General features: G+C 40.8%; 1 protein-coding gene and 1 long non-coding RNA gene across 2 annotated transcripts in view; one reads left to right on the forward strand and one right to left on the reverse strand.

Annotated features, from left to right (window-relative positions):
* The window catches only part of ubr5 (ubiquitin protein ligase E3 component n-recognin 5), a 145404-nt gene that overhangs the window by 54350 nt on the left and 69762 nt on the right, over positions 1–21292 (reverse strand). The window contains exons 14-23 of the mRNA XM_061777803.1: positions 16509–16693; positions 16261–16370; positions 10563–10675; positions 8852–8998; positions 6735–6846; positions 6467–6621; positions 6179–6376; positions 5850–6060; positions 1968–2094; positions 1687–1838 (exon numbers count right to left, since the gene is read on the reverse strand). Coding sequence (XP_061633787.1) covers positions 1687–1838; positions 1968–2094; positions 5850–6060; positions 6179–6376; positions 6467–6621; positions 6735–6846; positions 8852–8998; positions 10563–10675; positions 16261–16370; positions 16509–16693 — 1510 coding nt within the window. The remainder of the gene's footprint in view (positions 1–1686; positions 1839–1967; positions 2095–5849; positions 6061–6178; positions 6377–6466; positions 6622–6734; positions 6847–8851; positions 8999–10562; positions 10676–16260; positions 16371–16508; positions 16694–21292) is intronic.
* On the forward strand, positions 1734–11622 carry LOC133480121 (uncharacterized). Its single transcript, XR_009789191.1, has 3 exons — positions 1734–1853; positions 5613–6003; positions 8858–11622. It is a non-coding gene; the product is annotated as an uncharacterized LOC133480121 (long non-coding RNA).

Raw genomic sequence — 21292 nt, forward strand, 5'->3', positions numbered from 1 at the left:
GGAGGACGATGCCATCTCCCAAGCGGCTTCGCAGTCTCTATTCCTGGATGATGACAACGGTCAGGCCTCCGTGTCTTCGGATCCGGGATCCCTGACCTCGACTCAAAGCTCATCGGAGGTGGATGGCTGGATGCAGGTAGTTTTGTGCAGTGCCTTGGAGCGTCTGCTGTTGGATCTCCCACAGGAGTCTCAGTTGGCTCTAGAGAGCGCCGACACAGGCAGCTCTCTCATGCCTTTTCTGTCCCCGCGTCGGGGGATTATTTGAGGGAGCTGCATTCTTGCTGAAGAGATGCTGGGTCTCATACACGGCTTTCAGCGGACGGCCGTGCACGAGTGGCCATGAATGATCCTGCTGGCCTGGACCGCATGCCAGACGTTGAGCCAGCCATAGCGTCCCTCATTGTGTTCCCGGAGGAGTCACTTCGGTCTACTGTGCGGGCCTCAATGTCGGGTGACCAATTACTTTATCACAAAGACATAATGCTGGGCATGTTGGTAATTTGATTGTTCACTTTCTCTGCATCCCTGTCGGACAGCTGTGTAGACCCCTCTGTCGTGGGTATTAGCGACATGGCTCTGCAAGCTTTTGGTCTCATGATGAGGCAGCTTGGGCGGATGATGTCCCTCTTGATGCAGATGCACCACCAGGTGTGGCTTGTGCAGTCCCGCTTGTGGGAACCGTTTAAAAGGATGGTCTGCTGTTGGATCTCCCACATTTTTTCCAGTATTCCAAGCCTGGTGCAGGTCTACAATTTTGTTTCTGGTGTCGTTCGACAGCTCTTTGGTCTTGGTCATAGTGGAGTTTGGAGTGTGACTGTTTGAGGTTGTGGACAGGTGTCTTTTATACGGATGGTCTGTGAGAGCCAGAAATCTTGCTTGTTTGTAGCTGACCAAATACTTATTTTCCACCATTATTTGCTAATAAGAAAGGACACTTAGTAAAAAAGATAAAAAATGCTAAATAGCTCTCAAATTTTGGGGGTGCTTTTATTCACTTTGGGCAGGACACGCCTATGCCTTATAACCTGCTCGTCCTGCCGGATGTGCGTGGTAAAAGATTAATTTCCGGTTTATGCATGTGTGTACATGCAGAGTTATGTTAAAAGCGTACTGCAGTTATTCTGGTGTTTCACTTCTCTGCATTGAATGTGAGCTTCACGATTAGCTTGTGATCTCTTCTTGCTCGGGGTGTCCAACGCTTAGGTATTCCTTGTCCATCTTTAGTGATGACAGCACATGTCAGAGGTGTAACTTATTCGCAGCCATGAGGGGAGGATTAGTTACTAAGAGGAGAGCAACCACACCATGGAAGAATAGTATGTAGTCGCACAGGTAAGCGCTGCTCGAAACTGCAGGCTCAAATTAAGTTAGTTTAGCGTGTAGCATTCCTACCAGAATGCGAGCAGCCAGAAAGGAGGGAGCATGGGTGGAGGTGCCATTTTTATTTTATTTATTTAATTTTTTTTTTTTTACCAGCTTGGAGCTGATTGGTTTGCATGACCTGTCCACAGGAAGCATAGCCTTCTGATTGGTGAGCAGGGCGGGATACTATACATCGTTAATAAACTGATTCTGGGTCAGTCGCGAGCGCTGCAAAACAACCCACAGCTTTGGCGATCACCTGATCGCGTTGTCTGAAATCACAATCTTGATCGAAAAACGATAAACCGTACAAGCCCTACTCACCAGGGTCCATGGGCGGGGGATCGGGGACCCAACTTGGTGGGGCAATAGGTGGTGATACAGGGTCCTGGTGATCGCTGGAGGATGGGCCTGACTCATGGCGGCCAAGGCCGGCTGCTCTGAGAGAGCGCCGCATCATTTCTCTCAGCCGAAGCCTGAAGGCAACACAGGTAAAAAGACATTGACATCCTCTAAGTTTCAGACATTACAAATATATCAAACGAAATGTATTTAAAAACGCAAAGACATTTTCCTTTTCATCCTTTGAACAATTTATCACTTACCCTCTGCTACTGGAGGAGCCGGTCCTATTTCCAGAGCTGTTGCTGGAGACCACAGAGATGGCATTTGCAATAGCCTCGACAGCAGATAAGCGCTCAGCAAATGTGTTCCGCTCTGACCTTTCAGCCTCTGAAATTTAACAATGGTTACCAAGCATTAGTATGTGAGGCAGAAGAAAGCAAGCCACTCAAATAGAGTGGTGACTCAAAGGAGGAGGAAAAATCCTTGGAAAATATTCTAATCGTAAATGCTTCCAAATGTCACAATAGGCTACAGGATATACAAACATAAAATGATACGTTTTTTAAAATAGATCTCGTGATCAAATTTAAATACTGAATGAAAATGAGCATGCATGTGTTTTATGAAATTGCATTGTCCCCTTTCAAATAAACTGATTAATAATAATAATGCACCTCTCTCTGGCTTTATATTATTTTCTATATACATGCATGCACGCGCACATTTGCGCGCAAACACGACTTTTGACGTTTCTAATGCTAAGCTATTATACCGATTACATACAATACATATGCAAACATAAAGTATTGCCCCCCTTCTCAAATTCTTATTTCCCCCACTTGTTAAATCATGAATTAACTGAGGCTAATCACACTTTGGTTCATTAACACTGACCACACCAAAGCCTGATTACCTCTAGACCTGTTCAATCAAGAAACCACTTCAATAAAACCTGTTTGACAAAATGAAGTCAACCAAAAGATCTTAAAAAACTGAAACAAAATGCCAGGAATCCAAGAAATTCACAAACAGATACGTAATAAAGTAATTGATATCTATCAGTCTGGAAAGGGTTACAAAGCCATTTCTAAAGCTTTCAGATTCCAACAAACCACTGTGAGAGCCAATATCCTTAACTGAAGAAAACAGTGGTGAACCTTCCAAAAAGTGGCCGGCCTACAGTGGGGTACGGAAAGTATTCACACAAATAGTTTGACAGTGGGCCGGCCGTCGCTGTCTGAGCTAACTGTTCCGGACAGTTGGGTTTGTACAGCGTTGCATTCTCAAGAATTGGTCTTGTATTTCTTTTTTTTAGTCCCTGTATTTACAGATCACTGCATTGTCTTCGTTCCACATAACGTCACGTTTCTTCTTCGTGTCTTCTTTTCGATTGCCGGCAGAGTGGACATGTTTAAGTGCATTGGTGCCACCTAAGATTAAGTGATGAACACCCATAACAGAGCCAAACCTTAATAAATACATTAAACTAACAAATGTCCTGCAGCAATGTTCTTGATTTACAAAATATGAAAATCCAGACAAATTGTTCTGGAAGTTAATTTCTAGAGGTTGGCAGCTCTTCATTCATAGCCATAAATGATTAATTTTACTAATAATGGGCATAACTTCTTCGGGTGTTTCGGCTTTCAGTTATGGTCCTTGGGTTTCTCATTTTCAGTTTTTTGGTTCCGGTCAAGAATTTTAATTTCGGTGCATCACTAATTTTGAGATTATATTTTGAAATATCTTTAGAGAAAAGTAATTTATTTCTTTGTGATGTTTATAATTGTTAAATAAACCTTCTGCTTTATAATGTAAACCAATTTGGTCTGGTCCTGTTTTATCCATTTATAAACTTTCATACAATAAATCGAGTCATATCGAACATCGTTACATCAAATTTACGCCAGATCGCCCAGAACTACCTATTCTCCATCCATTTTCTGAGCCGCTTCTCCTTGCTAGGGTCGCGGGCGTGCTGGAGCCTATCCCAGCTATCATCGGGCAGGAGGCGGGGTACACCCCGAACTGGTTGCCAGCCAATCGCAGGGCACATACAAACAAACAACCATTCGCACTCACATTCACACCTATGGGCAATTTGGAGTCGTCAATTAACCTACCATGCATGTTTTTGGGATGGGGGAGGAAACTGGAGTGCCCGGAGAAAACCCACGCAGGCACGGGGAGAACATGCAAACTCCACACAGGCGGGGCTGGGGATTGAAGCCCAGTCCCCAGAACTGTGAGGCAGACGATCTAACCAGTCTTCACCGTGCCGCCGCCAGAACTACCTATGAACAGTAAAAATAGCACGTACTGTAATTTAAAAATTGTATATAGAGACTAGAACAGCTGCACAGCAAGCACACACATCTGAAAACATGTACTTTCTAAGGGCATTGAATCAATCGCAACTGGACTGCTCTGTTTGTTGTAGGCTCTCCCCCTTTTTGCATTCCCAAAGAATGATTCCAAACGTGGTGTGGGCAAGCCTCCAAGTTGCAGAATAAATTGTTGAGTTTTCCACACAAACACTGACTAATACGCCCAAACTACCGTAATTTCTTGTGTATAATGTGCACCCATGTATAATACGCACCCACAAAGTTGACCTCTAAAATCTGGAAAACCCTTTTACCTATGGATAATGCATTGTTACAATGCATGATTTTGCTTCTGCCCATATGATCAAAACGAAGTATTTTCTGGATTTTATTTTTCAAAGAATTATTCTGAAGTTAAGCCCTTTATTTGAACACACAATACTTTATTTGTATTTACTTGCTCTTATTTTGTAATTCACACAGTTGTGCTTCTAAATTTGATTACCAAGGCAGAATTTGTAAGATGGCTACAATTCTTTAAAGGAAACATGAAGGGCCAGGCAAAACATTTAATTTTATTTGAATGGGATTCAAATTAAACTGTCAAGCATTTCAGAAAAGCATCATCATTAACTAAAACATAACCAAATAAATTAATGATGGTTGTTGTTCAGTCATCAATCATATTTTAAAAAACCTATTTAATAAATTCTGCCAGGGTATGTAAACGTATGAGCACAACTGTACATATATGCAGTCATCAGTACACCTGTTATATTGAAATGAAAGTGTAGGCTACACCTTTTTCAAAACCTCTAGATGGCAGTGGCATATTAGAATGAAAAGCTGGCGGCATACAGTTATAAAATGTGAACGTTTTTTTTTCCATTTAGCTCCTTTGCCCAGGACGACGACGGCACAGCACAAGCTTGCCCATATAGCAACAGGACAGGGAGTAGCCTGGTGCCCTTTCCGCTGGTTTGGATGTATAAAGGCCGCAGCTCAGCAATGTATATTTATCACTGTTACAAGGGAAAGCCCTGGCGTTAAAAATGCTAAATTCACGTTTCTATAACTTTCAACCAACTGGGTAGATCCAAAGTACTGGAGCTCTCTATCCATTGCTCTGCCTTTTTTTTTTTGTTTACCAGGTCATGGTACATCATCTGTCTTGTGTCCCAGAGATCAAGACAGTGGGACACCCGATTAATCACGGATTCTTATATTTTCTTCTTTCTTACTTTTCGCTGCTCTTTTCACTGTATAACTCTCTCAAAATATCACTTTAAATCACTCTACCACCATCTCTCCAATTGGATGTGCCAAGATGGAGTCACACCCCATTGCTGCCTGAAATGAACAATTCAATTAAGGCCGCCAGCCTCCATGGGATGGTGCTGCGCCGCCGCAACACTTACACAATGAATGAGTTGTTCAACGGGGCACTGTGCTGTGCGAAGTGCAGTGTAAAAAGGCCCTTAGAAGGAAAAGGGCGTTTAGGCAGCATCTTAGGGCGTTACAGAAAGAGGGGAAAATAACAGCTATTCTCATTCACCACCAGCTTATTTTCACACTCAGACCCACGCAGACCGTATGAAGACTGTTGCAGTCTTAGCCGGACAATCTGCTGCTCCGCAGAGCGTTATAGTCTGGCAATGGCAGCAGACGGACGGGTGAGTCGAAAGTCATCTGGTACAGTGGCCAATTGGAAGATGAAATGCCAAACACTGAATAGCGATTAGTGGTCTTCCAGAGTTAAACGATGCAGGATAGTAAAGTCGAACTGTTGACGAACGCTTAAGACAGCAAGCTTACCCTCCTCCTCTTTGGTTTCCTTGTTACTAACAGGGAAGCACACAGAAACAGCAGCATGAAGTATGTTGCGGTTTCCATCACAACGATGTCCAAGAAGTGCACTCAGAGCATGGCTGCCCTGATCCAATAGAAAGGCTTGTTCAAGATTCACCAGGTACTGCCGACACGCTTCATAGTCACAGCGCAAAACATGCTGCATCAACGTCTGTTTCTAAATAACACAAGGAAGAGTTTATCATACACGCGCATGGCACATTTTTTAAACAAGGTAAAAAGTACAGCAAGCTTCTTAGAAAACTAAATACAGCTACATGTAAAATAAGATTTACCTCAACAGCCATAATGATAATAGCAGCTTTCTTTTTAATGGTGGAGTTAGAGGGGAGATTGGCCAGAGAGTGCACCCCCATTCCTAGACTATTTATTGGTGGAAGATCTAGCCAATCAGGATCTCGAATTCCACCCATGCAGTCTTTAGCCATTGGGTAAATTGTGCCATTTCCATCTCGAAGAATAATTGGAGATTCCTACAGGAGGAATGATTTCACATTAACGATATATCATGCCATGTGCTCCATTTTAAAAAAGCATGTCACCCATTCAGTACATCATCTCACCTGTCCTGCAGTAAAGATGGCCACATTACGCTCATTCTGCCCTAGGAAAGCCATGTTGCTAGTCGGGAAGTTATTCTCTTGCTCAGCTTTGCCAGTGGCCAAGTCAAAGATACAGTACCTAACCCAGTTACCAGTTTTCAGTACTGCATGGACTCCTAGAAGATGACAATCTTTATTATTGCAAGACATTTTCTCTGTTGCATAACAAAAGCATAATACACAAGCAGATTAAATTACATGGATACAAGTATGTGTACAAATGACAAACCTTTGGAATCAACATTAACAGCCAGGATCTCTGCCTTTTCTGGGATACAGAGCTTTTTGGGTGTGCGTTGAAAACATTCAGGAACCTTTGGAGTTCCCCCAGTTTTGACCACCTGCGAAGACAAACTAAATTAACAAGTACAGTGGTACCTGGAGATACGTGTGACCCAACATGAGTTTTTCGTGAGAAAAAATGTCTACTCTAAACTGGTCCGCGGTGCAAAAAAGGTTGGGGAACACTGCCTTAAGACACTTTGTAAGCAGTTTGGCAGTATGCTTCAGTTTATGGTCCATTTGGAAGACACACAAGCTTTAATTTCCTGGCTGACGTCTTGAGATGTTGCTTCAGTATTGACAATGTCAGACGTACTCAAACTCTGGACAACACCCTTCCATATACCTGTGACAGTGAAAAAGTTAGAGTAAGCATGTCATTAACAGTATTTATTAAAGTAATTTAATTGCAATAAAGTAATTTAATTACAGTAAGTTAGCACCAATAATTTCTGTCATGTTGTAATGTTGATTTAACCTAAATTTATGTCAGTGACCAATCCGTGACTAACCCCTAGAGGTCATTGGTGTTTTAACTTTTGTCTAAAATGCTAGAGAATAAGTTGAGCTGGGACGGACGGCTCCAGCATGCCCGCAACCCTTGTGAGGATAAGCTGTACAGAAAATGGATGGATACACTACACAAGTATTTACAATAAATGAACAAGTCATGTAAATAGACACATTGCTCCATCTTGTGATCGGATCGGTGATCGGTTTTTTTTTTTTTTATTATTATTATTTTTTTAAACTTGCTTATTGGTGATCGGCCCCCAAAATCCTGCTTGTGTAAAGCCTATATTGAACAGATGAACGTGGCACCTTCAGGCATCTGGAAATTCCAGACTTGAACCAGACTTGTGCAAATACACAATTCTCTTCCTGATATCTTGGCGGTTTTCTTTTGACTTTCCCATGATGTGCAAAATGAAGCAGTGGGTTTCACGTGTGCCTAGTTTAAATACATTTACAGATATGTCTCTAATTAACTTCAGAAGCGTCCCAAGAAATTACGTCTGGGTTTTCCCAATTTGTTTAAAGGGATACTATATGTAATCTTCCTACTTTGAAGAAAGTAATGAAATGTAAAATCCTATCATTACTCTGGCATTTAGCAAATACACATAATTTTTGTAATCTTAATAGACCTAAAACGAAAAAAAATATTTCATGTCAGACAGAGGAAAAAAAAAAGTTTTTTTTTTTTTTCTTCAATGAACCGTAATTTCTCGTGTATAATGCGCACCCACGTACAATATGCACCCCCAAAGTTGACCTCAAAATTCTGGAAACCCTTCAATGTATGATTTTGCTTCTACCCTTATGATCAAAACATGAAGTATAATCTGTATTTTGTTAGTTTTTAAAAATAATTATTATGATGCACTTTATTTGAACACAATCCTTTTTATTTTTTTTTTTTTATTTACTTGGTCTTATTTTGAAATTCACAGCCCTACTTTTATTTAGTAAATTAGAAAAGATAAATATGTGCTCATATGTTTGATTACCCATGCAGAATTTGTAAGAGGGGTTCAATTCTTTAAAGAAAACATGGACCAGGCGAAATTTTTATTTCAATGGGATTCAAATTAAACGGTCAAGCATTTCAGAAAAGCACCATCATTAAACAAAACATAACCATAAAGAAATTAATGATGGTTGTTTTTCAGTCATCATATTTAAAAAAAACATTTAACAAATTCTGCCAGGGTATGTAAACTTAGGAGCTGTACATGTATGCAGTCATACGTAGCTCTGTCATATTGGAATGACAGTGTAGGCTACACTTTTTTTTTAATATATAACCACGAGGTGGCGGTGGCATTTTGGAATGAAAGTGTACAGCTTTTTCATAACCACTAGATGGCAGCATACATTTATAGAATGTGAAAGTTTTTTTCCATTTGCTCCTATACCCATGTATAATGCACACTGTTGACTTTTTACAATTTGGGGGTTGGGAGGGTGCGCATTATACATGAGAAATTACGGTAAATATCTGGTTTCAACTGTACATGGGTGGGCATCAGAATAATTTTTTTTTTTTTTTTTTGGTCGTACCTGCAGCTCATCTATTCTAAGGAGCCTACAGTCCTGAAGCAGTGAAGAGGGGTCCGAATCTGGGGGGGCAGTGGTGGTCTGGTTGCTCACGCTGCTTGATGTCCCCGGAAATTTCACTGCAACATATGCACCATCCACTTTCAGCACCTAGGGCACAAAGTTAGAATGGGAATTTGTTAAACTGAACTTTAATGGTGTAGAAACATACAGACACAACCCACAGACAAGTGCTCTCATTAGGTGCACGATATTATTGTGCATCTGGAAAGTAGTCACACCATAGCCGTTCACTTTTTCCACACTATAACTGTTACAGCCTTATTCCAAAATGGATTTAAGCCCTACAAACACCCATTAATTAATGACGAGGACAATATTTAGATATTTGTTTTTAATATGTGAAAAATACAGGGAAAAAAATAAAATAAAATCACATTCACATACTTACAGCGATTGCTCAATACTTGGTTGATGCAACTAAGGCAGCAACTACAGGCGAGGCAGAGGCGCGCCTGTGGCAGGACTTTGAGGGCATATAGTTTCACAAGCCCCTGTCTCACCGCTCCTCTACGCTTGTTCATGCAGATAAAAATAAGAATAAATAGCAGAATTCCACTAAATAGAGGTCTGGGATCCCTAATGATACCTTTTTATATAACCAAGTCTAGTGCAGCAGTGTTTCAAACCAAGTAAACAAAATATTTTCACAGCATGAGTGGTGCAGCACAAAAAGATGCAAACATTACATTTAAAGAAAACTAAAATCGAAAAAAATATATATATTCCACCTACTCCTGTGACAAAACACAGATCTTTAATAGTACATTTTTGGGGGGTTCATGTGTGAACCAATAGGTGCTGTTCAACCGGCTGTGGCTGTCTCAACAGATGACAAGCATTCTTTAATCCTCAAGTCTTTTTCATACCACCACTCAAACCCAAAATGTTACAAACTAAACTATTGCTGTTCCATTTGGCAATATTGTACCTCAGATTAATTGTGTTGCTTTACGACCTGTAAAAATGTCATTAAAATATATATATATTTTTCAAATTAGTTATTTCAGAAGTGTGTATCAAACTGGTAGCCCTTTGCATTAACCAGTACCAAAAAAGTAGCTTTCAGTTTCAAAAAGGTTGGTGACACCTGCTCTAGGAAGAGTCCTTATGGTTGCTAACTTCTTCCATTTACAGATGATGGAGGCCCCAGTAGCTACTCACTGAGACCTTTGAAGCAGCCGAATTTTCTGTGCCCTTATATGTGCATCAACACAATCCTGTCTCCGAGGTCGATAGACAATTCCTTTGACTTAGTGCTTAGTTTCTGCTCTGACCTGCACAGTCAACTTTGGGAACTTATTTAGAAAGGTGTGTACCTTTCCAAATCATGCCCAATCAACTGAATTTACCACAGGTGGACTGCAATTAATATTTATATATAAAAAAAAAAAAAAAATAAAAAATAAAAAAAAAGCGTGACTTCTTGTGTTTTTTATTATTTTATACAATTGCAAAAGAAAGAAAAAGTTAAACCATTATATTAGTAAAGCATTATGGGGTGCTGTGTTTAGACGTTTGAGGAAAAAAAATATTAAAATCCATTTTGGAATATGCTATAACATAAAATGTGGAAAGAGTGAAGTGCTGTGAATACTTTCCAGTCACTCTGTACGTGCAACGTTCAATAGATCACAACATTTTAAGTACTGACCTTTCCCACAGGGACATTTTTAACATCCTCCACAAACACCACCTCTCGAAGAGGCCACTGCTCCTCATTCAGTTTTTCCTCCTCCTTGGGGGCTGGGGTGGAGCGCCTTCGCTCTGCAAGTTTTACATCAAAGTAAATGTTAGTGCGTGCAGCAAATTTAACCAAGACTTACAATTAACTGAGGGAAATTGTGCGAGTGTGATGATGTAATGATCCAATGATTGACAACAAATGTTATTTACAGTATGTAGCAAACTGTGAGTGTGATGATGCAATGAACGACTGCGAATGTTTACAGTATTTACAATGTCTATTTACAGTCTGTACGAACAAACATGATTTGTTTCCCCATTAATAAAATGATTTCATGGCCATTGAAGAAGTGTGGTAATCCTGTGAAAAAGTGTCTGCCCCCTTCCTGATTTTTTTTTTTTTTTTTTGCATGTGTGTCAAGTTACAGAAAAATGCATCCAAACTAATAGGGAGAAGTTTCATCATGCAACAAGACAATGACCCAAAACACACTGCCAACACAACAAAGGACTTCATCAGGGGGAAAAAGTGGAAGGTCTTAGCCTGGCCAAGTCAATCACCGGACCTTAACCCAATAGAGCATGCATTTTACATCCTGAAGAGAAAAAAACAAGAACTGAAAGAGGTTGCAGTAAAGGCCTGGAAAACAATTTCAAATTAAGAATACAAGTCTGGTGAAGTCAATGGGTCGCAGGCTTAATGCAGTTATTGCAAATAAGGGTTATGCCACCAAATATTAAATGTTATTCACTAAGTTAATTTAATCATGTCTGTTCCAGTACTTTTGCTCACTTGAAAAGTGGGTGGCTTCAAACAAAAGGTGCTTTGTCCTGAGTTGTTTAACACATCTCGATGTAAATACCATGAAATGAAAGCTGGAATTCTGAACTTGTGTCTCATATTCATCTTTTGATCTGAAACCCAAATGTCTACAGTACTGAACAAAAACAAAGGAATTGACCATGCAGTTCCAATACTTTTGGACATTATTTGTCCAATAAAATGAACACATCACTTGCACACAAGATCAGTGAACAAGGAAAAAAAAAAAAAAAAAAAAAAAAACTTCACACACAAAAAAAATAAATGAATACATTTTACTGTTGCCTTCCACCTTGGCAAGTACCACTCTCATACCATTTTGACAAAAAGTATGTTCCTTTTTTGTTTTTACATCTACAATCCTCAAAAATAATTGTCCTCCCACACACACACAATGAACAGGTTTGAACAAGGCGCGTGGTGTCCTGCTAAATGCACCAATGTTATACCCAATCATAGCACCCACCTGTTCCCAATTAGCCTGTTCACCTGTGGGATGTTCCAAACAGGTGTTTGATGAGCATTCCTCAACTTTCTCAGTCTTTTTGTGCCACCTGTCCCAGCTTTTTTGGAATGTGCTGCAGCCATAAAATTCTAAGTTAATGATTATTTGCTAAAAACAAGGTTTATCAGTTTGAACATTAAATATCTTGTCTTTGTACTGTATTCAATTAAATATAGGTTGAACATGATTTGCAAATCATTGTATTCTGTTTTTATTTATGTTTAACACAATGTCCCAACTTCATTGGAATTGGGGTTGTATATAGCATCTTTTATACATTAAAAATGTAACACAAAGTGCCTTACAGAAATTAAATTAAAATGACGAGAGAAGCTTTAACAATGTTTGAGACTGAAGACTTTCCAACTGACGTGTGCGCAACCTATGGGCGAAAACGACAGTCTGCTCATTACTGATGTGCTGGTGCGTGTATGTACAGGTATGTGTGTGGTGTTTGAGAGACAAACACTGAAGTTTGGCCGTTTGGTGAAAGTGCATTGTTTGATTTATTACAGGAAGATCTGTTGTTCACTGTGGCTACTGTCTCAAAGTCTTAGAATAGCGCCACTCAACTCAAAATAATATCGATTGAATTGAGTTATTAGATTGGAATAATTGTCAGTGTGCATTCAAAGTTAAATAAGACAATTTTAGCAATTTCAACAAACAGATATTTTATCCTTAAAGCAATGTAAAATGCTACAAACTTCCTTTCATTGTGGCATTTTGAGATATTTTTGTTTCTTTTTACAAGACTGCCATTTTTTTCCCCTTCCAATCTAGTCATGACTTTGCGCAGCTTTGTTATCTGTTACCCTAACCAAAACATTGCACATTTCTCTGGCGTAGCAAACTTCAGCGCGATTAGCAAACATCTGAAGTCTGCTCTGTGGTCCTCCCCCACTCTTGGGCTTCCTGATTCATCCAAGCTCTTTGTTCAGTTTGCGGACAAGCGCCATGGCGACCTCCTTCGCCCGGTGGAGTACTTCCACCGTCAACTTGATCCGGTGGCACGGGGCCCTTCCTGTGTGCCTTAACGCAGTGGCCGCCTGTGAACAGGCTGTTCTCGTCGCACGTGACTATACATGGGCTGGGACTCCTCTAACTTTGTGCATTCCTCACTGTGTGTATTCTATCTTACAGGAGCAACGCACCTCTCACCTGTCTGCTGCGTGTTGGTTCCGCTACAACACAGTGCTGTTGTTGATGACTTCCACATGGGGACTTCCTCATCGCTAACTTCTCATTACTCAGCGTGAGCGGCTGAGTTGATAGCGCTCACTGAGGCCTGCCGCCGAGCAGAAGGGCCTCCAAATGTCGGATTGAACCCTCCAGGCTTGCCGATGGACACGTCTTTGCGAAGACAACATGACCAGGTATTGCATGTTTTTGACTAATTTGCTCCACAACTCTTCAACTCCACCTCTTCCTTCACTTTTTGCAACAGATGGTCGGAAAGCCCGGCCTGATAAAGCCGTATACTGACTGCGACCGGAAAGGAGGAGCTTGCTGGATAAGTTCGACGAGGCTGAATAGTCTCGAAAAAAGGTTCACTTTAAGTATACACTTTTAGCTAAAACCAGTGCTGGCAAGTGATTGCAAGGTGACACTCTGCAAAGGCTTGCATGTCGATAGGTCATGACCTTCAAACCGGGTAACGATCCATCACCTCAACTGTTGGCCCACACTACACACACTTGCGTCCTGCAACCCGGCAGAAGAAAGAATGACATCTCTAGGTGTTTTCAAACCCCTCCTCTGTTGTTTACCATTAATTGCCATAATTATTGTGATCGTTATGTGTATTTGTCCTCCCACTTTGACAGTTGATAATTTTGTACCTTGCGAGACGTGACAACTTCGACATGCGATTGCTGCCACCTCTGCTAATTTCACTTCCTACACGAATGTTTGGTTTCTTTACGTGGCCCAGTGGTTAAGATCATCGCCTGCCACCGTGGGGGACCTCGGTTCAAGACCCCGACTGGACCATCCGGCAACATCCCCCGAACTCACGGCTGTGGTGTCCTTGAGCAAGACACCGATACGCTGAACGGCTCCCTGGGCATCTTCAGCTGCCCCCTACTCCAGTGTGTTCCACTAACAAGTGTGTGTGTTCACTGTGATGAGTAAAATGCAGAGAACAAATATGTGCATGCATGCATGTTCATGACAATAAAGGTGATTCTTAATCGCGCTAACTGCTATGTTTGTTTTTTCGTGCCACTGCAAACCCACATGTAGTGCCTTCCACACATTTGTCATCACTCTTTCCTCGGACTTCTTTTATCTGTCCACAGTACCTTAACCAAACCGTCCTTGAGGTTCTTGATTCTGGCTGGTTCACTGGATTCGGGAGGCAGGCTTGGCTATGTCGTATTGCACTTGTTTTTAGTGTCACTCTTCTTGTACTCTTTCTTGTCTTGTCCCTTCGGTCAAGTCTTTAGTTTCCCGCATGATTGGCTCTGCGCTTGTTCAGTATATGCGTGTGGCCCCCACTGACCCTCTAACACTCTCTTCTTCTACTTGTGACCTACACTTTCCTGAACTTTTTCCTCATGCTGACTGTTTTTTGTGAGACTGACTTACAACCTGCTTATGAAGGGTTTTCTTAAAACTGCTTTATAGTGTGAAACTGGATTTTTTTTTCAGGTTTGTTTAATACATATCCATTTCACATCGTTATTTACAGATTATTCTTTTCATTAGATTCATTATCAAAAGGGGGGGATTTGTTATGACAAAATATAGGGTCTATATTCATTATATTATCCCATAGTTTATTATATCATCCCATAGTTTTGTGTAATTTTGTTACTTCAATAGTTCTTCGTTCTTGTGTAACTTTTTCGAATGTACTTAGTAGCTTAATTGTTCCTTCCCTTCCGTCATCCAGTCTCGGTGGTTGGACCAACCTTATTCTCTTAAGGACAAGATAACTGTGTGATAGTTTAATTGTGCGTTGCTCTTCCGTGTTCTTGAGAGACGCAAAGCAACTGTAACCTCTCGACACTCTCTCTCTTTGCAAAAGGTATTATAAAAATTACAAAAGACAAGATTGTTTCCTGATTTAATTTCCAAAACAGCTGCAAAGGTCGATCTATAGGAGCCCTGAAGGGGTTAGTGTTTACCTTAGCTGCTAGCCCACTGTGCTTCTGCATGCGGCCAAACCGCCACTGCTCACTCCTGTGTCGGCTTGAGCTGCTATGCGAGCCCGCTGCTTAGTATGCTGCCAGGTCTCGCCGAGAGCTGCTCTTCGAAGGATGCGAGCGTCATAACTACGAGCTCGCCGGATGATCGTAATTTCAGCAAGTGCTGCCGATCATATGCTAATTTACTGCGGACATCGAACATTTTTGGTGTTGTAAGCATTTCGTGAAACTATCCATGACTGTCCAAAGCAAACAGCAGCCGCTGATGAACAGGGCGCCGCTGAATGACACGGCTCTTGTTATCAGTCCAGTTTTTTTGGTATAGGACCAATAGTCATCGCACCGATAGTTATCATGCAGCCCTATTGTTTTCCCCTTCATCCAAACCCTTCATGTATGCTGATTAAGTCAAAGTTATGCTGCCGTTACGTAAACTTAAGTACAGCATTTATTAAAAGTCAATAAAACATTAATACATAGAATACATGTAAACAAATGCATGCTTTGCTTTTATTTGAACATGCAAATTTCCATTGTCTTTTAAAATAATCTAAAAGAAATTACTTGTTTAGTCAGCGACTGCTTGTTGCACAGTAAAATATTTAGCAGCTATAACTCGAGTCACTGTCAATCTTTATTATATACAATGCCAATTACAGTACGTTAGACTACACACATCATGCATGGTCTAGTGCTATCAATGGAAAAGTTAATGTAGAGCCCTGTAAGTGCTTGATTTTACATTTTATATTAATTTCTTCATTTGTATGTACATATGCATGTATGTGTGAGATTGTGTTTTTTTATTGAAATATATCTTAAATTATTATAAGATATTTGGTAAGTGTTCCTTTAACTTAACCCCACCACCACCACAACCGCACACCGCCCACCCCCACCCCAAAACCCCCGGCCAGCCGCCAGATACCCATCACCACAAATAGATTCCGGTCCTGTTGGAAACACTGTATTTACATTGCAGATATAAGATATACAACAAGACAACTGCTCAGTTGGGGGGAAAAGAAAAATACTTCATGATGAAAGCCTGTGCACCATCTGTTTCAAAGTCATTGGGCTAATGAGAGCACAGTGAGTGACAGACTGGTGCTGAGGCTGAAAGCCTGGGAGAAAAACCAAAACATGACAGCTCGAGAAAAGTAGAGGTCAAGAGGGAGAGACATACTGTACGGCAATGAAGCACTGCTAGCAATGGAGGAGGTATCACTGCATGTAGAAGCTGGAGAAGGGGGAGGGCCCATCTCAGTCTTCACCAGCTCTGGTTTGCTTTCCGTCCTAATGGGTAGAATAAGAGTTGGATTTATTCGATCTCGTCGATTTATTTAATTTATATAATTAACAATCATAGACTGATAAAACATGAAGCAAATTTGAGTGTATTGGATGAAAAATGGGGGATACAGTGAAACTGACTTTGTTTCTTGGGTTTTAGTGGTCTTCTCCATGTTCTTTAGGCTCTCTGGCGAGCGCATCTGAAACCTGCAGCTGTCGTTCATATTCCACACAGACTCCAACAAGACGCCGACTTTGGGAATCCCTGCATTAACTGAAAAGGCCACTGCCCCAGCATGGTAAAGTGGGTTATTCCTCAGGCAAACCTAAGGAAATATTGGGGTGAGTGTAAATTGTCCCAGGTGAAACAATCAGTGTGATAAAATTATTCAGTCAAGTTTCAATCCAGTGATTTCTGCAATTTTTTGGCACCCATCTGATGGGGTTCTAACCAGAGGTACTGTAACCAAAGAGTGGACAGCTAGATACATTGCAGTTAATTGACTGGTTAGCTGAAAATCTGTGACAATTTGCTGACGTCATCTGAAGTGAACTGAAATCCGGCCGTAAATCGGGACGGAAATAGGACGGGAAACAGGAAATGGCAAGGCCAGAAATCACCCCAGCCCTCCCATTCGGATGTCATACCGGAAAACCTCCAAGTCGGAAGGCGGGAAATCCCTAACCAGAAATCCAAGGGAAATTATTTACTTAGGGAATAGACGGGTCCCCAAGATACCCCCTCAGTGGTCCATCACATCTGGTCACCAATCCAAACACCTTTTGCTAGATTGATAACACACTTGTCAATAGATTTACGACATTTGGTAGGGAACAAGTCCACAAAAGGCCCCCCTCCAGGAAGTCATGATGTCACAGGAAATCCCTAAAATTTATGACCTCAGGGAATAGACAGGTCCCCAAGACACCCCCTCAGTGGTCCCTCACATCCGGTCACCTATACAAACACCTGTGTTCTGATAAACCATTACAAATATATCATTGTGAATTTTCTAGAGGACCGCCCCCAAAGGCATGTCTGGGCATTCGATCATGAGTTTCTTCAGATTAATTAATTACTACATTGTGATATCATCGAAATATTGCCATGATATTGTATGCACACAACTTCTCTTTCGTTCTCCCAGTATGATTGTGTTAGTATGAAGTTGTTCCTTTAATAAGTGTTAAAAAAACAACAACCAAGAAAAAACATTTGCAGCAACATGCTGTGATGGTACTCTTCATATAAAACTGGTAAAGATCATGTTCTTAAATTTGAAAATACCCCACTTGCTTGTTTATTCATAGCATATGTATTTAAAAATGTTGTTATAATGGTAGGTTGATTGAAGACACTAATTGCCCATAAGTGTGAATGTGAGTGCGAATGGTTGTTTGTTTATATGTGCCCTGCAGTTGGTTGCTGTCCAGTTCAGGTTGTACCCCGCCTCTTCCCCGAAGATAGCTGGGATAGCCTCCAGCACGCTCCTGACCCGAGTGAGGATAAGCGGTACAGAAAATGGATGGATGGATGGATGTTTATAATCTATCAATTCATTTGAAACTCATTCATCGTCATCGACAGGCTGTCTCCAGGGGCCCGACTGAGTGACTTTTCAGCCTTGTACTCTTGTGTTCTTCTAAACCAGAGCAAATAGATCTTAAATTTTCTAGAGGACCGCCCTCAAAGATATATCTGCGCATGCTCAGTCTTTACTACAGTATGATATAACACTACATTATTTAAACAGAGAAATGAAGCGTGAGTTTACCGCTGCAGCTTTTAACCCATTCAATTTACAAGATAAGGTATTATTAGGGGTGTGTGTGTGTGGTGGGGCGGTGTAAATACTGTCAAAACCCTTAAAACCTTGAATAATTAGTAAGTCAGCATATGCGTATTACTTGCATTAATAAATATAAGGATTCCACCACATGTATTGCTTTACAGTCTGGGTTGAAAACTAATTGAGTTTTATTTTATTTATTTATGTATTTATTTTTCATCGATATTTTTCACATCAGGAAAATTTTATTCATACCATAATACAGCTTTTTCACCATATTGTCCTATCCCCGTTTTGGCTGTCCCATTTAGGTTAAGGCTAAATAGACTATAAGTACTGTATTAACCTACTCATTTTGAAACATGATATTGATGCTGATAAATTAAAAATCTAGTTAATGACATGAGTAGGCTTAGCAGGTTTTTGAAGTAACTTGGAATTATATTGGTTGTAATGCGTGTGTGTGTGTGTGGGGGGGGGGGAGGGTTGCAGGCCTTGACATTCAGGAAGCTTATGTATGAAGGCTCAGACAATGGTCTGCCCATGTCATGACCCCTCTTTCTCCCTAGACAGACAGACAAAGACACACACACACGCGCGCGCACGCACACTTACATACTTTCATCCTGAACTCAAAATTTACAATACTTATGACTTGTACTTACTCCCGCCTCGGCTAATAACTCTCTACAGTAGTATGACAAGAAAGGTACGTAGGTATAGCTTACATTCTACTATAAGGAATTCATATTATTCGTAGTGTGTCAGCGTTGCCTAGCACAGCCTCTGCGAGGTACAGCCTCGTCCAAACATAAGTCCAGAACGAACTCGTTGGATCCATTAGCCTGAGTCAAGCGTGTGGCTAGACCTCGTCTATGCTGAGCAACAGTGTGACTCGAAACCATGTGCTGCTACAACTACAGGTAAGCACAGTAAAGTACAAAAGAACTCGTCCCCTTGGAGACAGCCTGTCGACATATTAGCTAGCCATACGACCATAGATTAGTTTCAAATGAATTGATAAATTGTAAACATTATAGCAAAATGTTGAAATACATATGCTATGAATTAACAAGCAAGTGGGGTATTTTCAAATTTAAGAATATGATCTTTACCAGTTTTATACTAAGAGTACCATCACAACACAATGCAAATGTTTTTTTCTTGGTTGTTGTTTTTTAACACTTATTAAACCAACAACTTGATACTAAAACAATGATATTGGGAGAACTAAAGTGTACACTACATACATACAATATCAAGGCAATATTTCCATGATAATATCACAATGTAGTAATTAATTGAAGTGAAGAAACTTGATCGAATGTTACTAAAGTCAATATATGACTAGAAAAATACTTTTAAAGTAATCAATTATGTTCTATTGCAATATAATTTATCGTAACAGTAATTCAGAGAATTTGACTGTCTAATGTTGTGTATATATATATAGTTTTGGACTGAAAATGATGGCCTGTGAAATGTGTAGAAAATAATTGAAACTAACAAAAGCACCAACGCTAGTTGATGAACATGAAAATGTTTAATTATTGTAATATCCTACTGCAGTAAAGTGAATGGGTTAAATGCTGCAGCAGTAAAGTACCTCACACGTCATTCATCTGTTATGTTTAAATCAAATGTAATATCCTACTTCAATATGGTGATTGGATTAAATGCAGCAGTAGTAAAGTATATGAAGTAAATTGTGAAGAAATACTTTAAAAGTAACAAAAACAACATTAGTCATCAACAGTGATGAACATGAAAATAAATGTTTAAATACTGTAACAACACTGTGTTAGGTCAATACTGAGCATGCCCAGACATGCCTTTGACGGCGGTCCTCTAGAAAGTTTATGATATACAGTGGGTACGGATTATTCAGACCCCCTTAAAAATTTTCACTCTTTGTTATAATGCAGCCATTTGCTTAAATAATAATAATAAAATCCTCAATGTACACACATCACCCCATATTGACAGAAAAACAGAATTGTTGACATTTTTGCAGATTTATTAAAAAACAAAAACTGAAATATCACACAGCCATAAGTATTCAGACCCTTTGCTGTGACATATTTAACTCAGGTGCTGACCATTTCTTCTGAAGATCCTTGAGATGGCGCTACACCTTCATTGGAGTCCAGCTGTGTTTGATTATACTGATTGGACTTGATTAGGAAACCAACACACCTGTCTATATAAGACCTTACAGCGCACAGTGCATGTCAGAGCAAATGAGAATCATGAGGTCAAAGTAACTGCCTGAAGAGCTCAGAGACAGAATTGTTGCAAGGCACAGATCTGGCCAAGGCCACAAAAAAAAAAAAAATTCTGCTGCACTTAAGGTTCCTAAGAGCACAGTGGCCTCCATAATCCTTAAATGGAAGACGTTTGGGATGACCAGAACCCTTCCTAGAGCTGGCCGTCCGGCCAAACTGTGCAATCCGGGGAGAAGAGCCTTGGTGAGAGAGGTAAAGAACCCAAAGATCACTGTGGCTGAGCTCCAGAGATGCAGTCGGGAGATGGGAGCAAGTTCTAGAAAGTCAACCATCCCTGCAGCCATCCAACAGTCGGGGCTTTATGGCAGAGTGGCCCGACAGACGCCTCTCCTCAGTGCGAGACACATGAAAGCCTGCATGGAGTTTGCTAGAAAACACCAGAAGAACTCCAAGATGGTGAGAAATAAGATTCTCTGGTCTGATGAGACCAAGATGGAACTTTTTGGCCTTAATTCTAAGCGGTATGTGTGCAGAAAACCAGGCCAATACAGTCCCAACAGTGAAGCATAGTGGTGGCAGCATCATGCTGTGGGGGTGTTTTTCAGTTACAGGGACAGGCGACGGGTTACAATCGAAGGAAAGATGAATGCCCCTCCTTGAGCCGTCACCTTGTCGTGGTGGAGGGGTTTGTGTGTCCCAGTGATCCTAGGAGCTAAGTTGTCTGGGGCTTTATGCCCCTGGCAGGATCACCCATGACAAACAGGTCCTAGGTGAGGGACCAGACAAAGCAGGGCTCAAAGACCCCTAATGATGACGACAAACAATGGACTTTGTTTTCCCTTGCCCGGACGCGGGCCACCAGGGCCCCCCACTGGAGCAAGGCCTGGTGGTGGGGCTCGAAGGCGAGCGC

Source organism: Phyllopteryx taeniolatus, chromosome 6 (genome assembly GCF_024500385.1).
Source record: "Phyllopteryx taeniolatus isolate TA_2022b chromosome 6, UOR_Ptae_1.2, whole genome shotgun sequence".
NCBI classification, from domain to species: Eukaryota; Metazoa; Chordata; class Actinopteri; order Syngnathiformes; family Syngnathidae; genus Phyllopteryx; species Phyllopteryx taeniolatus.